Raw genomic sequence first — 26,250 nt, 5'->3', positions numbered from 1 at the left:
CACTCCAGCCTGGGCAACAAGAGCGCAACTCTGTCTCAAAAATAAAAAAAACGCTGGGCGCGGTAGCTCACGTCTGTAATCCTACCACTTTGGGAGGCCTAGGCAGGTGGATCACCTGAGGTCAGGAGTTCAAGACCATCCTGGCCAACATGTTGAAACCCTGTCTCTACTACAAATACACAAAAAAATTAGCTGGGAGTGGTGGTGGGCACCTGTCCCAGCTACTTGGGAGGCTGAGGCAGGTGAATCTCTTGAACCCAAGAGGTGGAGGTTGCAGTGAGCCGAGATTGCGCCATTGCACTCCAGCCTGGGTGAAAAGAGTGAGACTCCATCTCAAAAAAAAAAAAAAAAAAAAAGAAAGAAACAAAAATTACCTGGGTGTGGTGGCTCGCGCCTATAATCGCAGCTACTCAGGAGGCTGAGGCAGGAGAATCTCTTGAACCTGGGAGGCAGAGGTTGCAGTGAGCCGAGATTGTGCCATTGCACTCCAGCCTGGGCGACAGGGCGAGACTTCATCTCAAAATAAAATAAAAAATAAAATAAAATAAAATGTCATAAGCCAATTGTAAAATTTATTTTTTTAAATGTTTTACTAAGTTTTTTTTTTTTTTGAGACGGAGTCTCGCTCTGTCACCCAGGCTGGAGTGCAGTGGCTCGGTCTCGGCTCACTGCAAGCTCCGCCTCCCGGGTTCAGGCCATTCTCTTGCCTCAGCCTCCCGAGTGGCTGGGACTACAGGCGCCCACCACCACGCCCGGCTAATTTTTTTGTATTTTTAGTAGAGACGGGGTTTCACCATGTTAGCCAGGATGGTCTCGATCTCCTTACCTCGTGCTCTGCTCGTCTCGGCCTCCCAAAGTGCTGGGATTACAGGTGTGAGCCACTGTGCCCGGCCGCCAATTGTAAAATTTATATAGTAAGACAGACTCAAGAACAGCCGTGAGACTTCTGAAGAACAAGGTGGGAAGACATGTCTTTCCAGATAAAGACTATTTTAATGCCATATAGTAATTAAGAGACAGTGATATTGGTAAAGGATAGACAAACAGACCAATGGAATAGAGAGCCCAGAAACAGACCTTTGTATTAAGCGATGCTGTCTATTTGACAGAGGTGACCCGCAGATCAATGGGGAAAGGAAGTACTTTTCACTAATGGTAGAGGAAAAAGTATTTATTTGCCAATGCAAATTATTTATTAGACTACCCAAGTGCAACCCTCCCAGCTAACGAAGGAATTTCCCTCTTGAGTCCAGGAAAGGTGATACTAGATAAGAACATGGTATTACCTTTAAAGTAGCCATAATATTGGAGGTGACGGTACATAAAGTCTTCATAAGGCTCAGGAATAGTCTGTGAAAGGAAAGGCCACTTCAATCAAGATAATGTTTTCAAACCATAATAGACTCAACAAAAAGTACATGAGCGTTGTTGCATAGGACTAAACTAAGCCAAGCGAGCTGCATTCCATGCGAATTATTCTATCGTGGGGATCAAGATCTCCAGCTGAGAAAAGATGCCACCAGAACATCCCTTCTCATCTAGTAGCAGATTTCTGTGGAGGTCCCGAAGAAACGGAGTTCCCCGAAGAAATTTCTGTGGCTCTCCGTGTTGTGTACCGACCTGCTTTACGTGCGTTTCCAAGGCTGGGAACATGTTACTTCTGGATGGTAGGCTGAAAACTAGTCAATGACTAGAAAACCAGTCGCAAACCCTGCCCAATTTCCAAATGGGCAGCTGATGACACACGAGAAGCTACAAAGCCAGAAGAGGAAAAGTGAAAAAACTGCCAATACCTCCCCGGGCGCCCCCCAGCTCCCTCTTGACTTCAGAAAACCCTGCCAACCCACCTTCTCCTCAGCTGAACAAGGTGGTCACGCCGAGGCCAGAGGTGCACCTGAGACAGGGAGGGCGGCGTATCTTCCCGCCTCTTCTTCCTAAGGTGCTGGCCCCATGCTTCCCCTTCCCTGAGAAGGGAGATGCTCGCCACAGGAAAGTGAGAGAAATGGGGATGGGAGCACGCGACGAAGTCGTCTCGGTTGGTGTCGATGGAAAAAGGTCAGGGGGTTGGGAGAGTGGGCCCTGAAGATTGAATTTAGGGTTCAGAGGAACCTGGTCCGGGGCAAGCGGTGAGGGGGTTTCCTAAGGGTAGGAGGGGGGAAGGAGAGCAGAAACTTCCCAGGAGGGCAGAGCGATGGGCGCGACCGCCTTCGCGCCCCGGCCCGTCCCAAGCAGCACGGATGGGTGCGGCAGAGAAGCTCCAGCGAGGCAGGCGGCCACCGCACTTAGGTACAGAGGCCAAGCAGTGTGCGGGCAAGGGGACAAACTCGCTGCACCCGCCCGCCACCGCCTTCTGTGAGGGCCCGAGTAACCTAGCAACCGCGAGCGGGAAGAGGAGGAAGGGCGGGGCGGCCGGGCACTTCCGGGGAGCTAGGCCCCGCCCCCAAGGAGGGAGCAGGAAGCCCCGGAAGGTCTGCAACATGTATGGCGGGCAGCGGCTTTCTTCCCCTCATACATTACAGCCCCAGCCTGGGAATCGAAACCGCATTGATGAGTACGGCGCCAGTAGCCTTCAACATATTTCCAAGCTCGTTTGCTGTTAGCTTTAGATAATTGTTATGCATACTTTGCTCTAAGAGAGCTGCTGCTTCTCTCCTTTCGCCTTAACATTCTCTCCACTGCATAGCTAGAAAGGAAAAATTACCTTCTACACTGAAAATCTTAAGAAACAAAGCTAGCAAATTCAAATCATACATTTTGATTAGGTTTAAAAAATCAATTATATGCATAGAAATATACTCCAGGCCGGGCGCGGTGGCTCTCGCCTGTAATCCCAGAACTTTGGGAGGTCGGGAGTTGGAGACTGGCCTGACCAACAGGGAAAAACCCCGTCTCTACTAAAAATACAAAATTAGCCGGGTGTGGTGGCGCATGCCTGTAATCCCAGCTACTCGGGACGCTGAGGCAGGAGAATCACTTGAACCCGGGAGGCGGAGGTTGCGGTGAGCCGAGATCGTGCCATTGCACTCCAGCCTGGGTAACAAGAGCAAAATTCTGTCTCCAAAAATAAAGAAATAAATAAAAAAATAAATATACTACAATAAAATTCAACCACGTGTCTTTGGTTAACTATATATGAGTATAATCGTATCTGTTACTTTTATCAGTGGGGGAAAAAAGCTATAAAGCACCTTTTTTTCTGAAATGTTAACCATATTACATCATTGCCAGGAATTAAGTAGGTCAAATATTATCTAATATGGCTATTAACCAATCTAGATATTATAGATAATATTAGACCCCAAAACTTTGATCACACAGCACCATCTGGGACTAGAAGCCTGTTTGTCTAAACTGGCCCTACCACTCCCCATTCAAGATCTGCTGCTCTTTTTCTTGAAAGCTGTTCTTAAATATTTGCACCTTGCATTGTATATGCTTAGAAAAAAAAACAAGTCCTGGTTACATAATCAGAATAACAGGCGTTGACGAGCAAAAGGATAACCCATCAGGATTATAAAAAAAGCTTTATTAGTGCATATATACAAATTTACAAGGTCAGAAACTGGAGAAATACAAAGAGCTTTAAAACACAATTTGCCGTTTCCTCAGTTTAAAGTGACTTTTACCTGATTGTGATACAATAGAAAGTACAGAACAGTAAACTGCTTTTTAAATACTGGAATTTTATGGAGAATACATTCACATAAAGAAAGGAGGTGAATTTTGTTTTGGAACAGGGTTAAGACAATGGAGACATTAATACATAGAGTGTCTCATTGCATTTACTGCCACATACTTGAGGGGAAATTCTCAAAATCACGGATATGAACACCTGCTGCTGCCTGTATGCCACCTAGTGTGCGAAACGACCGAGCTACCAGTTCTAGAACTTATGAGAACTACTCTAAAGAGTGTGGCCATCTATCAGCACGAGGTAAACCACTTAGACCTCAGCACTTCAGGGGTGGCCGACTAGAGAAAAGAGGCCAGAAAAAGATTCAGACAATTCCAGTCAAGCTAGAATGCAGAGCTGCCTTCTGGATTGCACTTGTTCTGGACGAGAAGTTAATTCTTCACTTTTGTCAGGGAGTCCTCTACAGAAGTGTTATAGTCATGAGCCACATGTTCTTCAAGACTGATGAGGTTAATATACCTAACATGCTAAGTTTGCCAGTTTGAGAATAAAGGCAGCATGGTCAAAGCAATTCCAATCACCTCATCCCTTTGCAAAACAGAAAAATTACATTTCACAAAAGTGAAAACTTTGTATGCATACACTCTTGCCCAGGAAATTTATAAGATCTCCCCCATAACATTTATAGTTTATTTGACAATAAAACTGGTTAAGACTTTGAACCGAACACAAAACAAATAATAATACAAAAAAAAGTTTTAAAAACTTAAAAACTATGTGTTTGGAGCCATTTTCCTTCTCTTTAGCCTTGCTCTCCAATCCTCAGGAAGGGCTTCAAAATTAGCATTTCTCTCTGCCATGCCACTGTGAAAACAACATAAAGATTATTTTAGTGGAAAGAAAAATTAACGAAAGTATTCATTTCCCAGCAAATAAAAATCTAACTGAAATTAAAAACCTGATCTATCACGTCTATGTTTACGAAAATCTTTTGTTTCTCAGCCAAATATCAGCATATTCTTCATCAAACTTCTTCATTCTGATAGGTCAAACACTCCCCAGTTTTATGTATATGTCTAAGTGCGTATTTATTTATTTATTATTGATCGATTGAGACGGAATTTTGCTCTTGTTGCCCAGGCTGGAGCGCAATGGCGCAATCTCGGCTCACTGCAACCTCTGCCTCCCAGGTTCAAGCAATTCTCCTGCCTCAGCCTCCCCTCAGAGTAGCTGGGATTACAGGCATGCACAACCATGCCTGGCTAATTTTTTTTTTTTTTAGTAGAGACAGGGTTTCTCTATGTTGGTCAGGCTGGTCTCGAACTCCCAACCTCAGGTGATCTGACTGCCTTGGCCTCCCAAAGTGCTGGGATTACAGGCATGAGCCACCGTGCCCGGCCTTATTTATTTTATATAAATATACCTCCAGTAACCATTAAAGGCACACTGAAGAAATGAAACACGTTCTATTAGAGCTTTTCTTAGCCCATAGGAGTTATGATTCTTCAGGGGAGATATATCTAATCCTCAATCTACAAACAGGGACCCTGGGATCTAATGTGTTTTTTTGTGTGTGTGTGATGGAGTCTTGCTCTGTTGCCCAGACTGGAGTGCAGTGGCATGATCTCGGCTCACTGCAACCTCCGCCTCCTAGGTCCAAGCGATTCTCCTGCCTCAGCCTCCCAAGTGGCTTGGACTACAGGCGCCTGCCACCATGTCCAGTTAATTTTTATATTTTTAGTAAAGACAGGGTTTCACTATGTTGGCCAGGCTGTTCTCGAACTCCTGACCTCGTGATCCACCCGCCTCGGCCTCCCAAAGTGCTGGGATTACAGGCGTGAGCCACTGCGCCTGGCCGGATCTAATGTTTTTGAGTTTCTCTTTCAAGTAGTTTTATTTGTAAGGATTAAAATTCAAATTCTATCTTGCAATTAACAGAATGCATGCATTAGATCCTTTAATAAAAACTAAGCTAGAACCCATCAGAGATGAATTTGAAATCTGGCATCAGTAATAGACAGCTATGTTCTAGGTTATACACTGACAACTGATGAACAGTGAGTTGCAGTCAAAGAATGCTGCCCATTTCAGAATGTATACCTTTAAAACAAGGAAAATATGAAATAAAAAATTGTACTTGCTGTGTCTAAAGTCTTTAAAATTTCTAGAATTTTTGAGAAAGCCATCTTCTTGCCTCAGCCTCCCAAGCATCTAGGACTACAGGTGTGAGCCACAGTGCCCAGCCAACATGTTTTTTTTTTTTTTTTTTTTTGACATGGAGTCTTGCTCTGTCGTCCAGGCTGGAGTGCAATAGCACAGTCTTGGCTCACTGCAACCTCCGCCTCGCGAGTTCAAACGATTCTTCTGCCTCAACGATTACAGGCATTCGCCACCAGGCCCAGCTAATTTTTGTATTTTTAGTAGAGATGGGGTTTCACCATGTTGGCCAGGCTGGTCTCGAATTCCTGACCTAGTGATCTACCCGCCTTGGCCTCCCAAAGTGCTGGGATTACAGGCGTGAGCCACCATGCCCGGCCCAACATGTGCTTTCATCATAAAAAATATTTCTGACCTGAGTGTGGTGGCTCACACTTGTATTCCCAACACTCTGGGAGGCTGAGGTGCAATTACTTGAAGCCAGTTCTCCCTATCCTTTTATTCTAGTCAAGCAAGGTAGTGAAGGATTTTCTTACCTAGAAGAGGTTCATTTAGTTCCTAGTGTGGTGTGCTCTCTCATTAACTTCTATTCTAGAATAAGTGTAATTGAGAAGGCAGCTCTGTATTCTACCTTGCTTGACTGAAATATAGGGACAGAGGAAAAACTTTATTCTAATTCTGTAAATTATTTGTAAAATAAGTTAATGTGTGTGTATAAAAGGGTGTAATTCTATAAATTGTTTGTAAAATAAGTTAATATGTTATGTGTGTCTGTGTGTGTGTGTGTGTGTATAAAAGGGTCCACTGGATCTAGATAGTAAATGATTTACTGAGAGTTAACAAAGGCCTTTGCCTAAGACCAACGATCAACTGGACAAAGTATTACAACTCCGTTGTTTCTGATTTTGAAAAAAGGCTAGACCATAATTTCTATAAGGAATTAAACATGTTTATAAATTAGAAACTTTTAGATAAATTTACAAGCTGTGATTTTAAGAATATGTCTATTCTAATGCATCTATAACAACCACAACCTACTCCATCTCATAGTAGGTCTCAACCTACTCCAAAACCCCATCTCATCTGTATTTCCTTTTCTTTTACCTAACCAGCTGCTGCTGTTTCCACTCTTCAATTCGCTTCTGTGCAGTTGATTCCCGATCCTCTTCACTGGAACTAGAATTGTCCTCTTCATCTAACTCACGCTGGATACTCTGCCACTTTTTTACCAAAGATGGCATTTTGGTCTTACTCTTCTTTGCCTGTAACAAAGGTTAAAGTTCAAAAGGAATAGAAAACATAAAATAAGGATAAGAGTCCTCTACAATGGAGGTCAGGATCCTTTTCCTAGTTCTAAAGAATATGCACACTTTAAAAAAGAAAGTAAATACCATTCTAAGTTCTTGCCATAAATTTCTTATCAACTATAAATGAAAAGGCTTGGTTAAAAATCTATAAAGCAGGCCGGGCGCGGTGGCTCACGCTTGTAATCCCAGCACTTTGGGAGGCCGAGGCGGACGGATCACGAGGTCAGGAGACCGAGACTACTGTGAAACCCCGTCTCTACTAAAAATACAAAAAAACAATTAGCCGGGCGTGGTGGTGGGCGCCTGTAGTCCCAGCTACTCAGAGAGGCTGAGGCAGGAAAATGGCGTGAACCCGGGAGGCGGAGCTTGCAGTGAGCCGAGATTGCGCCACTGCACTCCAGCCTGGGCGACAGAGCGAGACTCCGTCTCAAAAAAAAAAAAAAAAAATCTATAAAGCAGGCCGGGCACGGTGGCTCAAGCCTGTAATCCCAGCACTTTGGGAGGCCGAGGCGGGTGGATCACGAGGTTAGGAGATCGAGACCACCCTGGCTAACACGGTGAAACCCCGTCTCTGCTAAACATACAAAAAATTAGCCAGGTGTGGCAGGCACCTGTAGTCCCAGCTACTCAGAAGGCTGAGATAGGAGAATGGCATGAACCCGGGAGGTGGATCTTGCAGTGAGCCGAGATCGCCACTGCACTCCAGCCTGGGCTACAGAGCGAGGACTCCGTCTCAAAAAAAAAAAAACAACAAAAAAAAAACTATAAAGCTTTGTAAATGCGACATTTTTAAAAATCAGGTCATATAAACTTCCTTTAACCTCCCTATCCTACGCAATTCAAAATATTGCCTTTATCGCGTCTCAGAATTACAGTGTTCCCGTTTTCAAATTTTAACTAGATGCAGTGTTCCTACCAAGTGATTAAAAAAAAAAAAAAAGAAAAAAAGCTAAAAAATAAAGCTGGAAAGAGCAACAAAGCAAATTGCCATATTAGCCAGGGGCAGTGGCGGTGGGCGACTGTAGTCCCAGCTACTTGGGAGGCTGAGGCAGGAGAATCGCTTGAATCCGGGAATCAGAGTTTGCAGTGAGCCAAGATTGCACCATTGCACTGCAGCCTGGGCAACACAGCGAGACTCTGTCTCAAATAAATAAATAGCCATAATTAAATATGAAAAAAAGCAAAGAGAGTTTTAAAAATATCGGCCGGGCACAGTGGCTCACGCCTGTAATCCCAGCACTTTGGGAGGCCGAGGCGGGCGGATCACGAGGTCAGGAGATCGAGACCATCCTAGCTAACACGGTGAAACCCCGTCTCTAATAAAAATAGAAAACATTAGCTGGGCGTGGTGGTGGGCGCCTGTAGTCCCAGCTACTCTGCACTTCAGCCTGGGCGACAGAGCAAGACTCTGTCTCAAAAATAAATAAATAAATAAAATAAAACATCAGTGACGCCAGGCATGGTGGGTCACACCTGTAATCTCAGCACTTTGGGAGGCCAAGGTGGGTGGATCACTTGAGGCCAGGAGTTTGAGACCAGCCTGGCCAACATGACAAAAACCCATCTCTACTAAAAATATAAAAAATACAAAAATTAGCCTGGCATGGTGACACACATGCCTGTAGTCCCAGCTACTCAGGAGACTGAGGCATGAGAACTGCTTGAACTGGGAGGCAGAGGTTGCAGTGAGCTGAGAGTATGCCACTGCACACCAGCCTGGGTGACAGAGACTCTTGTCTCCCTTCCCTCTGCCAAAAAAAAAATCAATGATACAGTTAGTTCTAAGAGAAGGTATAATGGTATAATATTTTATTTTTCTTTTCGCTTACCTTCATTGTCTAAATCGTCTATAATAAACATGCACTTTTTTTGCCCCTTTTTTTGAGACTCCGTTTCAAAAGGTGATAATTTGTAAATGTGGTATTTTATAAAATCAGGTCATATAAATTTCCTTTAACCTCCCTACCCTATGCAATTCAAAGTATTGCCTTTATCTCGTCTTCTCAGAATTACAGCGTTCCCATTTTCAAATTTTAAATAGATGCAACGTTCCTATCAAATGATTTAAAAAAAATAAATAAAAGCTAAAAAATAAAACTGGAAAGACCAACAAAGCAAATTGCCCTATTAGCCGGGGGTGGTGGTGGGTGTCTCCGACTCAAAAAAAAAAAAAGGAAAAAAAAATATTTATCATAGATGTATTTTTCCCTTATCTACTCCCAAGCCACCCCCTGCCAGAAGAAAGGTTCTACAAAACAGAGAGTTTTTTTTTTTTTTGTCTGTAAGACCAATTTTTATCCCCCCACCCCCTTTTTTTTTAAGACAAAGTTTCACTTTTTTTTTTTTTTTTTTTTTTGAGATGGTGTCTCGCTCTGTCGCCCAGGCTGGAGTGCAGTGGCGCGATCTCGGCTCACTGCAAGCTCCGCCTCCCGGGTTCACGCCATTCTCCTGCCTCAGCCTCTCCGAGTAGCTGGGACTACAGGCGCCCGCAGCCATGCCCGGCTAATTTTTTTGTATTTTTAGTAGAGACGGGGTTTCACCGTGGTCTCGATCTCCTGACCTCCTGATCCGCCCGCCTCGGCCTCCCAAAGTGCTGGGATTACAAGGGTGAGCCACCGCGCCCGGCCCAAAGTTTCACTCTTGTCACCCAGGCTGGCATGCAGTGGTACAATCTCAGCTCCCTGCAACCTCAGCCTCCCAGGTTCAAGCGACTCTCCCGCCTCAGCCTCTTTAATAGCTTATCCCTGTTTTTTAAGAGAAGCAGTTGTATGTTTGAAGACCTGTCTGGGTGATGCTGGCTCAACAAGTAGGAGTTGACATGACTGAGTACTGTACTCATGTGAGGACTAGGTATGGGGGCCCAAGCTGATTCTCCTCCCAGCGCTTGAGACAAACAGATTTCTTCAATAAGGTCCCCCCACTGAGAAAGTAAGCTGGACATTTCAATTTCTTTTCTTTCTTTCTTTTTTTTGAGATGGAGTCTTGCTCTGTCACCCAGCCTGGAGTGCAGTACTGTGATCCTGGCTCACTGCAACCTCTGACTCCTGGGTTCAAGCGATTCTCCTGCCTCAGCCTCCCGAGTAGCAGGGATTACAGGTGCGTGCCACCAGGCCCGGCTAATTTTTGTATTTTTAGTAGAGACGGGGTTTCACCATGTTGGACAGGCTGGTCTCGAACTTCTGACCTCAAGTGATCTGCCTGCCTCGGCCTCCCAAAGTGCTGGGATTACAGGCGTGAGCCACAGTGCCCAGCCTGAAAATGGTTAATTTTATGTTATGTGAATATAACCTCAATAAAATCTTTTTTTTTTTTTTGAGACGGAGTCTGGCTCTGTCGCCCAGGCTGGAGTGCAGTGGCGCAATCTCGGCTCACTGCAAGCTCCGCCTCCCGGGTTCACGCCATTCTCCTGCCTCAGCCTCTCCGAGTAGCTGGGACTACAGGCGCCCGCCACCACGCCCGGCTAATTTTTTGTATTTTTAGTAGAGACGGGGTTTCACCGTGGTCTCGATCTGCTGACCTCGTGATCCGCCCGCCTCGGCCTCCCAAAGTGCTGGGATTACAAGCGTGAGCCACTGCGCCCGGCCGAATAAAATCTTTTAAAAAAATTTTTAAAAAGGGAAATTTATTATACCTTGTCTTTCTTTCCTTTTTTCGTCTTTTCAGGTGGTGGCATTTTGGGAGCTGGTGGTGGTGGTGGAGGAGGAGGAGGAGGTGGTGGTGGTGGTTCTATAATGGCAGTGGTAGGCACAGCACCTCGGGCCTGAACTGGCTGCAATGAGGGAGCAGTCGCTCCAATTGGGACAGAACATTCTGCATAACTCATAATTGCAGGTGCTGCCGCTAGTCCAAGGTAATTTGACTGCAGGCTCATTCCTCTGGCCTGATGACCCATTCCTGCTGCTGGATGGCTAACTGGTATTGTCTGATGTCCAATTCCTGTTGCCTGGTTTCCAATCCCTGCTGCCTGGTGACCTAACACAGAAAACATAAAATGATACTATAAAAAGGACATCATGACAAGAACAGATGCAACGAAAAGAGAAGTGGGGATTAGATCACATAGAAAATGATTCCAATATATCCTTTTCTAAAAAACAGCCATATTTGCTAGTAGCAAAATATATTAATTTTGAATACCTTGGCATTAAACTACCTATACACCAAAATCACCAATGTACATAAATATACAAAAGACAATTTGGAAGGATATGTGCTGAACGTTTTTTGTGTTTTTGAGACAGAGTTTTGCTCTGTCGCCCAGACTGGATGAAGTATAGCAGTGTGATCACAGTTCACTGCAGCCTCAAACTCCAGGGCTCAAGTGATCCTCCCACCTCAGTCTCCCGAGTAGCCGGGACTACAGGTGCAGACTACCACACCTGGCTATTTTTTGTCTTTTTTGTAGACAGGCTTTTGCCGTGTTGCTCAGGCTGGTCTCCAACTCCCGAGCTCAAGCAATCCGCTTGCCTCAAACTCCCAAAGTGCTGGGATTATAGGTGTGAGCCACTGTGCACGTTCAGCTAAACTGTTAAAAGTTTTTTTTTTGTTTTTTTTTAAATAAAATAAATGCATACTGACAGTCTTTGCAATCAAGAGCCTTTAACATTTCTTTAGTTGTTATGGGATCTAATGCTGTAAAGAAAAGAAACAATACATTGAGGAAAAACCACGCTCTATTCACAATTACCTGTAGCTATAGCTGACTGGCTATAGAGAACTGGAGAACTGCCAATGGTAGCTGACCTCTGAACCACTGCAGTACTAATTTCTGTAGCTTTCCTCTTTATTCCTTTAGTGGAAGAAGAACTAGAGATGGTGGAATCAACTGAACTCTGAAACACAAACATTTGTAATCAGTGGCTGAAGGCCATGGTTAAAACATAGCCCGCTCCCACCTCCTTTTTTAAGACAGGCTCTCATTCTGTTGCACAAGCTGCAGTGGTGAGATCATGACTCATTGCAGCCTCCTGGGCTAAAACAATCCTCCTGCCTCGACCTCCCAAAGGGCTAGGATATAGGCGTGAGCCATCGTGCCCGGCCTTTAAACATATGCTTCTAAAATAAAACATGGTGTCAATCATGGTCCAGTCCTCAAAGTCATTCAGAATGCCAAAGGGAATTACTTACCTGGCTAGTTACAACTGTGGTTTGTGCTGAAGGTTTCAAAGGGGTATCTTCCTCTGTTCCTGGGGCAGGGGGTTCCTCACTTCCCTCATCCTCCATCTCTACCTCCTGGATCTCACCATCTTCCACAGGAGGAGGTGGTGGAGGAGGGGGTGGGGGTGATTCTGGAGGTGGAGGTGGGGGTGGTGGCATTTCCAAGGGTAATGGAGGTTGAAGCACAGGAACATTTGACTGAAGGAGGGTCCAGAATGGAGTAAGTGGCATGAGTGATGAAGAAGAAACTTGACCAGAAAAGGATTCTTTACAAAGAGAACCTATGAAAACAGGTAAGAGTCAGGGAAAAAGCAAGAAAAAAACTCCCTGGCTTATATTCATAGAAATGTTCAACTGGTCAGTAAGATAAACATTTATAGGAACCTAGCACAGTGTACAAAACAATGTAGAATGTGGTGTCAAACAGCAGGGAGTGGCTCCTTCCTTGAAAAAAATTTGGCCCACAGGCATCTATTCTATACTGATACCGCTAAAATATTCAACAACTCAGTTCAGAAATGACTTCCATGGAAAGATAAATTTATGTACTTCATAGCACCTTCCCCATCTGTATTATACTTGTCCTTTGGGTCCATATTTATGGATGAGTAGAAGAATATTACATCAACTCAACGAGACAATGCAGTCATCTCAATCTGTAGTTTGAAGTTTTTGATTTCAAACACTCACAAGCTTCAACATATACAAATAAAAGGTAATAGTCTGGAGTATATTTCAAAAGTGAAGGAGTGAGTGAATAATGTGCACCTGCAATAATTATTCCACATACTTTATTTTCTAGTGAGCTAGACAAAGTGAGTAAAGACGACCCAGAGTATTCATTCAAAATACTCAAGAAAGTTCTACCCATTGTGTTTAATTTGGGTTACTAAATTTTAAAAATCCATTTGCAAGGTGCTACTGGCAACTATATCATTCCTTCACACCCTTGCATACATTACATTCATTTGTGAAATCACAGAGACAAAAGTTAGGGACGGCAATTTTTACTTTTGCAATAAAAGAGAAATTTAAGAAGATAAATCTTCGAAGTATGTAACTCAGATTTTTTAAAACTGCAGAGGTTTTGAAATTGCTGTTGCTGAAGTCTACATTATGAAATTGCAGCTGAAAAGTTGCAGGATCAGCTTTCCTCAAACTTTGTAAAAGCCATCATTGATTACTGTCTTTTCTCTGCTGGGAAAACCTTTAAAGATTAGAGAAAATAGGATATACTTACTTTTAGCCTTCCCCAGCCCTCTTTATCGTCAATAGGGAAGTTTCACAATATATGGGACTATTACATATATATCCCAGGAATGTTGAAGGGGATTTTCTCCCTAAAATCATAGAATTTAGGAGTAGAAGAGACATGAGAAATCATCTATTTCAACCTCCTCAGTTAAAGGTAATGAAACCCAGGCAGGAACTAACTTGCCCAAGATCATATCAATGTTAGTGGCCAGACCAGAGCTAGAACTCAAGTCTGATTCCTCATCTGATACTTCCTGTTTTACTAAGATGTCCTGGTGAAATACCAGGAATCCAAGAGCTTTAGACATCTCAATCAAAAAAAAATCTCACTTCACCTGGAGTAGATACCCAGAAGAAGTCACCTGTTAAATTTCATTGTCAAAAGTGGTAGATTAAATAAGGCTCAATTATGAAAGACTCTAGGGCAAGAAGGCCATTTACACTGCTTTGCTCAAAATACACACTGGCACTCAACAAGGTAAAACAAACAAAGCAACCATGAGCCATTTGGGTCTTGCTCTGTTGCCCAGGCTGGAGTGTAGGTGGTGCGAACATAGCTCATTCTAACCCCAAACACTTGGCTCAAGCGATCTTCCTACCTCAGCCTCCCGAATTGCTAGGACTACAGGTGTGCATCACCATATCTGCTAATTTTTAATTTTTTTTTTTTTTTAAAGAGACAGTCTCACTATGTTGCCCAAGCTGGTCACGAATAGAGTAGTTTTACTTTTTATGGAACAGACAGACAATACATTGTGTAAAAGGCTTTTAACGACATCATTCCCACTGTCTCCTTAATTATTTTAAGACAGCTGCTTACTGCTACTTTTGGAAAAGTACACTGAAAAAAATTCACCAGGAACATAAATGCAGTTTTCTGGCTAAATGACCTCAAATGACTCATTAAACTTTTGTATTTGGCCATATTTAATATTAATTTATGCATTAACTTTTAGACAAAGTCAAGTATGGCCGAGTAGTCTTATTATCTAATAGTACACAAGGACTACATCAGAACTAAGTTAATAAACTTTAAGGATTAACTTAATTATTAAGGATTAAACTCCCTTCTATTAAACTAATCACAACATATAGTGGGTAAATATAAGTTAAGATTTTCTCCATTTTCTTTCTTTTTTTAAAAAGGCTAGTCAAGTGAAGCAGTAGGACTGGAGAAGAAACAAAGTCTGTAACTGGTTGTGATCAATCAGTTGTAAACACCACTGCATTCGGACCAGCTAGATTTTCAAATATTGGTGGATGTCTCCTCTAGAAGCATAATGCAATACCAACATGTTTATGATGGTGACATGCTATTATGCAGAGGAACTCAAGGAAACAGAGTCGGTTCAAGGTTAATAATGTGGTTTATGACCTCCAGCAAAGCTAATTAGAATTAACTCAACTCTGTGTAAATATGAGATTAAACTAGACTTGATAAATGTAGCCACAAACGAGCATTTTTAGAATATGTGAATCCAATACTTTTTTCTTTTTTTTTTTTGAGATGGAGTCTCATTCTCTTGCCCATGCCACAGCGCAGTGATGCGATCTTGGCTCACCGCAACCTCTGCCTCCCAGGTTCAAGGGTTCAAGCGATTCTCCTGCCTCTGCCTCCCGAGTCGCCGGGATTACAGGCCCATGCCACCACATCCGGCTAATTTTTGTATTTTTAGTAAGAGAGGGGTTTTCGCCATGTTGGCCAGGCTGGTCTCAAACTCCTGACCTCCAGTGATCTGTGTGCCTTGGCCTCCCAAAGTGCTGGGATTACAGATGTGAGCCATCGCACCTGGCCTCTGCTTTTGTATTTTATAAGCACTTCAAATTCTCATGTACAATGTGTCTCCCTCAAACCTTGTTATGAGGTCAGCACATTACCCGTCTCACATGAAAATAAACAATAAAAATACTTGAATCTCCAACTAAGTTTATTCAAATTATAAAAGCTGTGTCATAGCAATGACAATTATCTCCTTTACCTTACGAAGACCATCAGATAATTCTAGTTTGAATACACATAGATGTCATATTACAATGATGCTTCTCCTTGCTTTTAAATTTAACCTAGTTGGTATTTTTGCTGTTTAAGAGAATATTTAAGTCTGCAGTCCAAGGACAGATTAAAGCGGTATATAGAGCTTTTTTTTTTTTTTTTAGATGGACTCTTGCTCTTGTTGCCCAGGTTGGAGTGCAATGGTGTGATATTGGCCCACCACAAGCTCTGCCTCCCGGGTTCAAGTGATTCTCCTGCCTCAGCCTCCCGAGTAGCTAGGATTACAGGCATGCCACCACGCCCGGCTAATTTTGTATTTTTAGTAGAGGTGGGGTTTCTACATATTGGGTAAGCTGGTCTTGAACTCCCGACCTCAGGTGATCCTCCTGCCTCAGCCTCCCAAAGTGCTGGGATTACAAGCATGAGCCACCACGCTTGGCCTACACAGCTTTTATTACGTGTGCAAAGATTTAAAAGCTACAAGCTTAAAACTGAATATGTTATGAGAATACAAATTCTTAATTTTTTTTTTTTTTTAAGACAGAGTCTCACTTTGTTGCCCAGGCTGGAGTGCAGAGGTGTAATCTCGGTTCACTGTAATCTCTGCCTCCTGGGTTCAAGCGATTCTCCTGCCTCAGCCTCCCGAGTAGCTGGGATTACAGGCACCCGCCATGACACCTGGCTAATTTTTGTATTTTTAGTAGACACAGGGTGTTACCACGTTGGCTGGTCTCAAACTCCTGACCTCAAGTGATCTGCGCGCCTTGGCCTCCCAAAGTGCTGGGATTACAGCTGTGAGCTGTAATTTTTCCTTTTTCTTTTTGAGACAGGATCTTTGTTGTTCAAGCTAGAGTGCAATGGTGTGAATATAGCTCACTGCAGCTTCAACCTACCAGGCTCAAATGATCCTTCCCACTGCAGCCTTCCAAGTAGCTAGGACCACAAACTCATGCCACCAAGCTAGGCTAATATTCTGCAAAGATGGGGTCTTGCCATGTTGCCCAGGCTGGTTTTGAATTTCTGAGCTCAAGTGATCCTCCTGCCTCAAACTCCCAAAGTGCTGGAATTACAGGAATGAGTCACTGCACCTAAGAACCTTGTTTCTCTAGGCGTTTTTTTTTGTTTGTTTTTGTTTTTGTTTTTTTTTTTTTAGATAAGAATTTCGCTCTGTCGCCCAGGCTGGAGTGCAATGGCGTGATCTTGGCTCACTGCAACCTTCGCCTCCCAGGTTCAAGCGATTCTTGTGCCTCAGCCTCCGAGTAGCTGGGACAACAGGCGCCTGCCACCACGCCCAGCTAATTTTCGTACTTTTAGTAGAGGCAGGGTTTCACCATGTTGCCCAGGCTGGTCTTGAACTCTTGACCTCAGGTGATCCACCTGCCTCAGCCCCCCAAAGTACTGGGATTACAGGCATCAGCCACCACACCTGGCCTAGGCATCTTTATTTCTATGTATAGAAAGCCTTCCTTAACTTTCCCCCCAAAGAGAAATTATTGTTTAGTATTTTGAATGAAGAGCTCAGTTTAGCAATTTAAAGCAAGAAATTATATAAATTGTTCCATAGAGATTAAAAAGAAAAAGGAGCTAAACTTCACCTAAGTGACATAAGCCCAATATAAAAGATATGTTGGATATCTTGAACCCAACTCATCTTTAGAACCCACTCCATCTTTAAAAACACAATGTTAAATTCAAACACTGAAACAACAAATAATGATTAAAAATGACTTAGAAAAATAAATAGAACTTTGAAACTTCCTTGGCTTCTCTCACAGTGTAATTTTGCACCCCTTCCCCCACTTTATTTATTTATTTTATTTTTTATTTTTTTTTGAGACGGAGTCTTGCTCTGTGTCACCCAGGCTGGAGTGCAGTGGCGCAATCTGGGCTCACTGCAAGCTCCGCCTCCCGGGTTCACGCCATTCTCCTGCCTCAGCCTCTCCAAGTAGCTGGGACTACAGGCGCCCGCCACCACGCCCGGCTAATTTTTTGTATTTTTTAGTAGAGACGGGGTTTCACCATGGTCTCGATCTCCTGACCTCGTGATCCGCCTGCCTCGGCCTCCCAAAGTGCTGGGATTACAAGCGTGAGCCACCGCGCCTGACACCCCCAATTTATTTTTGAGACAGGGTCTTGCTCTCTGTCGCTCAGGCTGGAGTGCAGTGGTACAATTATGGCTTACTGCAGCCTCAAAATCTTGGGCTCAAGCAATCTTCCCACCTCAACCTCCCAAACAGCTGGGACTACAGGCATGGGCCACTAACTATGCCTGGCTAACTTTTTAAAACAATTTTCTGAAGAGACAGGGCATTGCTGTATTTTGTTTTTTCTCTTCTTTAAAAGACAGCTGGTTTTAACCACCACTGAGCTGATTAAGAGCTCTCTTTATTAGGCTTAGAACTGTTGATTATTGCTCTTAAATCTCACAGAACTTAGTGTAAGATTTGGATTTTACTTAGATCAAGTTTATCCTGCAATTCTAGGGTTCTCAATAAAGACAGGCTTAAGAATATAACCTGTTTTATCAGTGGCTTTTTCCTACACTACAACTAGTTCTGTTTTAATTAAATAGGAATGGCTCAAGAGCCTCCTTTTACCAGGCAGTATCAACTATGTGTGTCATAAAGGGAGAAAACAGCTTAATACTCATCTAAAGTGTTCACAGAACATTCAGAATTGGTAACAGTGGAATTTTCAACTTTGGAACATATAAGGGACATTGACAGTGGTCAGGAGTGGAGCCACCTATCCAGAACCACGATCAAGCCTCTTCAGTTCATTAACTGCTAAAAAGCAAACAAAAAGAACCAATATATTATTAGTCATATCTATCACTGCTACCAAAAGAGAGGAAAAATATTCAAAAGAAAATCTCTTCATGTAAAAGGGAAGTGACATGCCCTGTAACTTGAGAAAATGCACTTCTAAAATGTGAAGTAGAATAAAATCAGCCTTTTGCTATGTTCCAAAATTACCACTGCAGTTGTATGTGACCTACTGACGATTTCTAGGCTATTTAAGAAGTTAACAAAATCATCTGGCACACAACCAGTTTCATTTGGTACATTACTAGTGCTTTTCTACTATGATCAGGGAGCCAGGAGTACAAGCATCAATTTGGATAAGTTTTAGACAAAAGAATTCAGCTCTTAACTCTGTTATTGACAAATTTCACTTTTTAAAATTTTCAAAGATCTATTACTTTAGAAACGACTCATAGACTCTTAACTTCATATGCCATTGGTTTAACAAATAGCTACCGATTCTTAAGATTAACAGGTGGAAGTTTCTTTACACATTGGAAACTTTTTAAAAACTAAAGGAACTGAGAAGCATGAAAGCCTATCTTTTAAAAAATGTATGTAACTAAACTAAATTCTTCTAAGAGTACCTTAAAAATGGAATGAGCCATCCTATTGCCAATTGTTTTAGACCAGAAGATTGCTGGTGATTTTTCAGGATCAATGATTTTGCTTCTCTGAAACAAGTACTAATGGCATTTCTTCATATCATTTTGATTTGTACCAACCACCCTTTCTGTAAGATTAGCGGAGGTGAGAAATGAGGTTGCAATATGAACAGACTAAGTGTTGTATAGAAATGTAGAACAAATCTCAGCATGCCACATATATTGACAGTTCAACTATCTAGTTCCTTAGCACAAGCATTCCTATTCTTGGAGACCCACAGCTTAGTCAGTGGCATGATAGAATGGTTATAAAACAATCTTTTAAAATCAAAATCTATTGGCTTATCTTTTCATTTTGGGGCATAGTTTTACACATGATAACAATAGTATGCTGATTTCCAACCATAATAACTCATGCATTCCTTGTTTTAGTTCACGCCACTATTCTCAATCAGAAGCTTATATTATTATGACATAAAATCTTTTCTTTTAATAATGTAAATTAATAAGATTTTTCCTCTAAAGTCATTTTGGCCCAATTAGTACAAGGTAAATTGTCTCACCTGTGGAAGTTTCAGAGGATTCTGTAGAATTTGAATCAGTGCCAGTTTTGTCTTTCAAGGTCTGTTTGGCAAGAGTCTCATCTCTACTTTCTTGTGCTTGGCTTTCTTCTTCTTCCTCTTCACCATCTGGAAACTCCCACTGAGACTCGCCCGACTGTTCGTTTACATAGAAATATCGTCTATGATCCCTAAATTACAAGAAAGAAAACACATGTTTTAAAACCCGTTCTCCTACAAAGACACTTCCATTTGGTCCTGTCCCAGGACAGCAGTCTGCTCTCACAGGGACGAACCTCTTAATGGACTGCTATTCACAAAGGCAACAAAGAGCTTTGACAATTGAGAATGCAGAACCAAGGATAATTCAAAGCTATTTGCACTGCCAGCAACTCTGTGAATACAGCCCTGAACCCTCTCACTCCAACAGATGAGACTTAGAAAACACTTTTCTCTTTTTTTGTTATTTGCCAATGCATAACAGGGTTTCAAGTTTCATTAATGAAGGGACTCAATCGCCTAGAACACTAATTTCCCTTCCAAAGAAGAGAACAACGAAGTTTGTGAAAGGTGACTCTTCCCCTCTTGGACCGTGGAATTCACATTTCATATTCTTGATATCAAACACAGTGAAAGCTAAAGAGAGGGAGAGGATCTGGGAGCTGAAAAATAAAAGAGCAAAGATTTCAAATAACGAAAAAAAAATCAAGAAAAGCCAAATATATAAAGAAATGTTTTCATCTGACCTGCTGGCAGAGGATAGTAATCTTGTTCTTCATTCACATCTTCAGCCACGAAGTTTTCCTTAACTTCACCGAGGTTAATCAGGAGTAGTTGCTTCCAGAGGTCCTGTAAAGCGCACAGAGCTCTCGCATGCGCTTAACCCCCAAGCCCGCCCTACTCCGTGCAACACTCTGGAGAGTAAAAACCAGCTTTGTCCGTATCTTGGGAAAAAATCCGTTACATGGAACACTTTAAACATTGCTTTTGTTTCTCCAATGTGTGGCTGGCCAAACTTTGTGCTTGCGGTGCTTTGCCTGCCCAGCACCGCTAACTGCAGCTGCTCTCAGTCTCCAGACAGGCTGTCATGTCGTCAGATGGTGGTGATCACAAATCATGTCTGAGATGTCAAAGGTGAAAGGTGAAAAGGGGAGAAGAGTGCGTACCTGTCCCAGTGGCAGGACCAGCCTTTAGGAGTGGCGTTTATTTCATACTGTTTTAGTTGTTCTGCTGCATCCTGAAGTTTTCGTTTAAGGTAGTTTCCATTAAGAGCCCCTTCCCGCCAGTCTGCAATTCGAGTCTAGAATAAACAGACAAATAAGTTAAAGACTTATTATTATATGTCAGGAGACACAGGCAAAGGGTTAGATATAAGCCTTCTGTTCCAAGACTATATCCCTGTGCTCTGGCAGGAGAGTAGACCAGAGAGGAAAATAAACCCCATCTTCATCTCATGAAATAATCTTAAGGCCGGGCACGGTGGCTCACGCCTGTAATCCCAACACTTTGGGAGGCTGAGGCGGCTGGATCACCTGAGGTCAGGAGTTCAAGACCAGCCTGGCCAACAAGGTGAGACCCTGTCTCTACTAAAAATACAAAAATTAGCTGGGCGTGGTGGCAGGCACCTGTAATCCCAGCTACTTGGGAGGCTGAGGCAGAAGAATCAATTGAACCCAGGAGGCGGAGGTTGTGGTGAGCCAAGATTGTGCCACTGCACTCCAGCCTGGATGACAAGAGTGAAACTCCGTCTCAAAAAACATCTTAAGTACACAGCAGAGTTCTGAAAAATGAAATTGGCCTCCGGTATATTTTTACACTACCAACTCTCCAATATGTGTGAAAATGAGTAGCAGTGGTTTTGTCTTCCCCTTTGGACTTATTAAGATTGGTTTCCCCAGTAGTTTTACTTTTTTGGGGAGATAGTTCACTTATTCCAGTACTGTTAGTAATCACAGTTAAGGGTTCAGTTCTTTTTTTCTTATTTTTTTATTTTGAGATGGACTCGGACTCTGGCTGTCTCGCCCAGGCTAGAGTACAGTGGAGCAATCTTTGCTCGCAACCTCCACCTCCTGGGTTCAAGCGATCCTCCTGCCTCAGCTTCCCGAGTAGCTGGGATTACAGGCGTGTGCCACCACGCCTGGCTAATTTTGTATTTTTAGTAGAGATGGAGTTTCACCATGTTGGTCAGGCTGGTCTCGAACTCCTGACCTTGGTGATCCACCTGCCTCGGCCTCCCAAAGTGCTGGGATTACAGGTGTGAGCCACCGTGCCTGGCCAAGGGTTCAGTTCTTAAGAAAATTAGTCAGCTTCCCACAGGAGCTCCTTACCTAATCCTGCCCTGCCATTTTGTAAAGTATGCAGGTTACAAACAGGACTCAACTTCTCTTTTTAAACAGACTTATAATGCTTTAACACTTACACCTTCACAACATTACATGGCCTCATCTGACCATGAGAATATAATTTTAATTTGTGAGAAAAAAGTCTATTTACTGTGCTTTGGTTAATACAGTTTTATTTCCTGGATTGTTGGCTCAAATATTCTTCAAGGTTAAAAATTTAAATTTAGGCTTAAAACGTAAGCAAGACAGAGTCATAACACATACAGCATTTCATTCAAACACTTAACTGTTTATGCCAAAAAAAAAAAAAAAAAAAGGACTTACCTCAGTCTGTAAGAGCAGCACATGAAAGTTGGAGATGGATTGTCTATTAATGCCTAGAAATTCAAATTTACTTGTCAGGGTATTTGCCAGTTCTCCAATCTGAAACTACAATGCAAAAAAGAAAAAAAGTAAAACTAGAATCCGTAACATTTTCTGTATTATGTACAATCCTTCATTTATTCTTATAGACATTAGAAATATGGGTCTGCCTATAAACAGCCTTCCCCAAACAGCTGTATTTAGTTATCCAGAATATAAAATTCTAATTTATAGTAACATAATACAAATAACAAAGTGACAAATAATGACAGGAATCAAATGCATATCTACATAATCACAATGCATTTTAAAAATTGTTCAAAACAATTATTTTGTTTCAGACAAAGGTCTTGCTATTGCCCAGGGTGCTCCTGAACTCCTGGTCTCAAGTCAGCCTCCCTCCTTAGTCTCCGAAAGTGCTGAGATTACAGATGTGAGCCACTGTGCCCAGCCCATCATAATGCATTCTAATACAACATGGAATTCAACAGTTGCAAATGGATCCCAATATTGAAAAGCTAAACTCAAAGAGTAGAATCAGAATGGTGGTTGCTGGGGGCTGGAGACAGGGGGATATGGGGAGATGTTGGTCAAAGAATACAAACTTTCAGTTATAAAATAAATTTTGGGGCCGGGTGTGGTGGCTCACACCTGTAATCCCAGCGCTTTGGGAGGCTAAGGCAGGCGGATCACAAGGTCAAGAGATAGAGACCATCCTCGCCAACATCGTGAAACCCCGTCTCTACTAAAAATACAAAAATTAGGTGGGCGTGGTGGTGCACACCTGTAGTCCCAGCTACTCGGGAGGCTGAGGCAGGAGAATTGCTTGACCCTGGAGGCAGAGGTTGCAGTGAGCTGAGATCAAGCCACTGCACTATAGCCTGGTGACAGAGCAAGACTCCATCTCAAAAAAAAAAATTAAAAATTTGGAAATCTAAAGCACAGCATGGTGACTACAGGTATTGTTTCAGGTATTGTTATACCTGAAATTTGTTAAGAGTATAGATCTTATGTGTTATCCCCACATACAAACACAAGACAACTCTCCAAGGTAAGGTGATATGTAAGTTACTTTACTTGGTTTGTGATAATCATATCATAATATATACATATAACAAATTATGACATAGTACATGCAAGATATATGTATAGTCAATTACAGCTCAACAAAGCTGGAAAAAATAGATCCTGAATGATATAAATACCAATATTGTCAAATTGCCATTTGTCCATTAATTACTTATATTAGCCACCTGCTGAAGCCTGAAACAAAATTAATTATTCCAGTCCCTTCTACTTGGTTGTTCCCTAACTAGTAACTGGATACTCTGTCAAGTCAAAAGAATATGTTAAGTGGTTTTTCCAACAGACCACCCTTAAATAGCCAATACTTATTTGGTCCAACTCTCCCATGAGATTAGGTTAGAAATGCAATTCAAACTAAATTTGCCTTTGTGTAAAGACAAGTATTTCACACAGGAATTAAATCTGTGACTTTTCTCCCAAACTAGAGAAGCCTATAAGCTACTGCTTCTTAAACAGAGGCTTAATTTGAAGAAAGCAATTGAGCAGTTAGAATTTTAGATAATTTCTCAGTATTAAGTCAGCCTTAATTATTTCAGACTTAAATATGATCTTTTCACCCTAACCAAGTAAACAATTTAGGTTTGGAAACAGTAAAGATTACTTTTACTACTTGTTAACAGAAAGCAGTTAAATGGCACTAAAAAAAAAAAATTGGGGCCCGGTGCAGTGGCTCACGCCTGTAATCCCAGCACTTTGGGAGGCTGAGGCAGGTGGATCACTAGGTCAGGAGATCAAGACCGTCCTGGCTAACACGGTGAAACCCCGTCTCTACTAAAAAATTAGCCAGGCGTGGTGGCGGGCATCTGTAGTCCCAGCTACTCGGGAGGCTGAGGCAGGAGAATGGTGTGAACCCAGGAGGCGGAGCTTGCAGTGAGCTGAGATCGTGCCACTGCACTCCAGCCTGGGCAACAGAGCAAGACTCCATCTCAAAAAAAAAACAAACAAACAAACAAAAAAACAACTTGCCAGGCGTGGTGTTGGGTGCCTGTAATCTCAGCTACTTGGGAGGCTGAGGCAGAAGTGCTTGCACCTGGGAGGCAGAGGGTGCAGTGAGCCAAGATCAGGCCACTGCACTCCAGCCTGGATGGCAGAGCAAGACTCCGTCTTGGAAACAAAAAAAAAAGAAAAAAAAAAAATTTGGCAGGCCAGGCGCGGTGGCTCACGCCTGTAATCCCAGCACTTTGGGAGGCCAAGGTGGGGGAATCACGAGGCCAGGAGGTCAAGACCAGCCTGGCCAACATGGTGAAACCCCATTTCTACTAAAAATACAAAAATTAGCTGGGAATGGTGGTGCATGCCTGTAATCCCAGCTACTGCGGAGGCTGAAGCCGGAGAATAGCTTGAACCCAGGAGGCAGTGGTTGCAGTGAGCTGAGATCGTGCCACTGCACTCCAGCCTTGGTGACAGGGCAAGACTCCGTCTCAAAATAATGATAATAATAATAATAATAATAATAATAAAAATTTGTCAAGTTGCATTAAGTAATATACATACTTTCAAATCCTGTTCTTCTTCCACTTTTGGTGTTGTTTGTACTTTTATTTTCTCTGGAGATTCTTCTACTTCCACCTCTTTATCTGAATTCTCATCTATTTTTTCTGAATTTTCAGCACCAATTGCTGTAAAAGAAAACATGTAAAATTAAACCAAAGTACCAATACTTACAGAACACTATATACATTTTCCCCATAGCAGATATCTGCAAAAGATTATTAGTTCTTCCTCTCTTGCCTGTTTTACTTATTTGTTAAAACTCTTCAAACATGTCAGCCTACTGTCTTTATAACCCAAAAACAATTCAGGGCCGGGCGCAGTGGCTCACGCCTGTAATCCCACCACTTTGGCATTTGGAGGTGAGCAGATCACGAGACCATCCTGGCTAACACAGTAGAACCCTGTCTCTACTAAAAATTCAAAAAATTAGCCACGCGTGGTGGCATGTGCCTGTAGTCCCAGCTGAGGCAGGAGATTTGCTTGAACCCGAGAGGCAGAGATTGCAGTGAGCCGAGATTGTGCCATTGCACTCCAGCCTGGGTGACAGAGTGAGATTCCAACTCAAAAAATAAATAAATAAAATAAAAATCCTTTATAATCAACTTTCTTAAAATACATCTGTAAGTAAAATTTACTGTAGCCTAACAAATTACCCTGAAGTTTCTGCTTTCCCCTTCTCCTTAACACCTTTTCTAATCTTCTCTTCCAGAATACCACTGCTTCAATTACTTGCAACAGCTAGACAGCAAACCTGAGTATGTAAGAATTCTTTAACAAGTTGCAGGGGAAGGTGCTCAAAAGAGCAACATTATTAGCATTATTATTTTTTAGAGACAGGGTCTCATTCTGTTGCCCAGACTGGAGTGCAGTGGCATGATCTCGGCTCACCGCAGCCTCGACCTCCTAGGCTCAATGGATCCTCCCACCTCAGCCTCCCAAGTAGCTGGGACTACAGGCAGGTGCCACTGTGTTCAGCTAATTTTTGTATTTTTAGTAGAGATGGGGTTTTGCCATGTTGCCCAGGCTGGTCTTGAACTCCTGGACTCATGCAATCTGCCTGCCTCAGCCTCCCAATGTGCTGGGATTATAGGTGTAAGCACTGCACCCAGGCTGCATCATAATTTTTTTTTTTTTTTGAGACAGAGTTTCACACTTGTTGCCCAGGCTGGAGTAGAGTGGCATGATCTTAGCTCACTGCAACCTCTACCTCCCAGGTTCAAGTGATTCTCCTGCCTCAGCCTCCCAAGTAACTGGGATTACAGGCATGTGCCACCAAGCCTGGCTAATTTTGTAGTTTTAGTAGAGATTGGGTTTAACCATGTTAATCAGGCTAGTCTCGAACTCCTGACTGGTGATCCGCCCGGCTAGGCCTCTCAAAGTGCTGGCATTACAGGCATTAGCCACCACGCCCGGCATGCATCATTATTTTTAAACCATCTGGTAACTTCCTTCCTGAACTGGTGAAGACCTACAGACATCTATATTGAACCCACC

At 42.7% G+C, this 26,250-nt stretch overlaps 2 protein-coding genes and 1 pseudogene across 3 annotated transcripts in view; 1 reads left to right on the top strand and 2 right to left on the bottom strand.

Annotated features, from left to right (window-relative positions):
- AGBL2 (AGBL carboxypeptidase 2) overlaps window positions 1-2,380 on the bottom strand; it is a 59,358-nt gene extending 56,978 nt beyond the window's left edge. Inside the window, exons 1-3 of the mRNA XM_032165932.2 lie at window positions 1,848-2,380; window positions 1,621-1,752; window positions 1,287-1,350 (exon numbers count right to left, since the gene is read on the bottom strand). Of these exons, the coding sequence (XP_032021823.2) occupies window positions 1,287-1,350; window positions 1,621-1,653 (97 nt within the window). The 5' untranslated portion in view covers window positions 1,654-1,752; window positions 1,848-2,380. The remainder of the gene's footprint in view (window positions 1-1,286; window positions 1,351-1,620; window positions 1,753-1,847) is intronic.
- A 1,125-nt stretch (window positions 2,381-3,505) lies between these two features.
- FNBP4 (formin binding protein 4) overlaps window positions 3,506-26,250 on the bottom strand; it is a 41,940-nt gene continuing 19,195 nt past the window's right edge. For both annotated transcript variants that reach the window (XM_032165930.2, XM_032165929.2), the window contains exons 9-17: window positions 24,757-24,881; window positions 22,138-22,242; window positions 20,638-20,771; window positions 19,475-19,662; window positions 12,226-12,536; window positions 11,786-11,930; window positions 10,730-11,070; window positions 6,896-7,053; window positions 3,506-4,498 (exon numbers count right to left, since the gene is read on the bottom strand). In XM_032165930.2, coding sequence (XP_032021821.1) covers window positions 4,408-4,498; window positions 6,896-7,053; window positions 10,730-11,070; window positions 11,786-11,930; window positions 12,226-12,536; window positions 19,475-19,662; window positions 20,638-20,771; window positions 22,138-22,242; window positions 24,757-24,881 — 1,598 coding nt within the window. In that variant the 3' untranslated portion in view covers window positions 3,506-4,407. The remainder of the gene's footprint in view (window positions 4,499-6,895; window positions 7,054-10,729; window positions 11,071-11,785; window positions 11,931-12,225; window positions 12,537-19,474; window positions 19,663-20,637; window positions 20,772-22,137; window positions 22,243-24,756; window positions 24,882-26,250) is intronic.
- Window positions 15,306-15,397, top strand: LOC116477590 (small nucleolar RNA U13; annotated as a pseudogene).

This window comes from Hylobates moloch, unplaced genomic scaffold (genome assembly GCF_009828535.3).
Source record: "Hylobates moloch isolate HMO894 unplaced genomic scaffold, HMol_V3 SCAFFOLD_11, whole genome shotgun sequence".
Classification (NCBI taxonomy): Eukaryota; Metazoa; Chordata; class Mammalia; order Primates; family Hylobatidae; genus Hylobates; species Hylobates moloch.
Note: the sequence above shows the minus strand (reverse complement) of the source record. Positions and strands in the feature narration are given on the sequence as shown.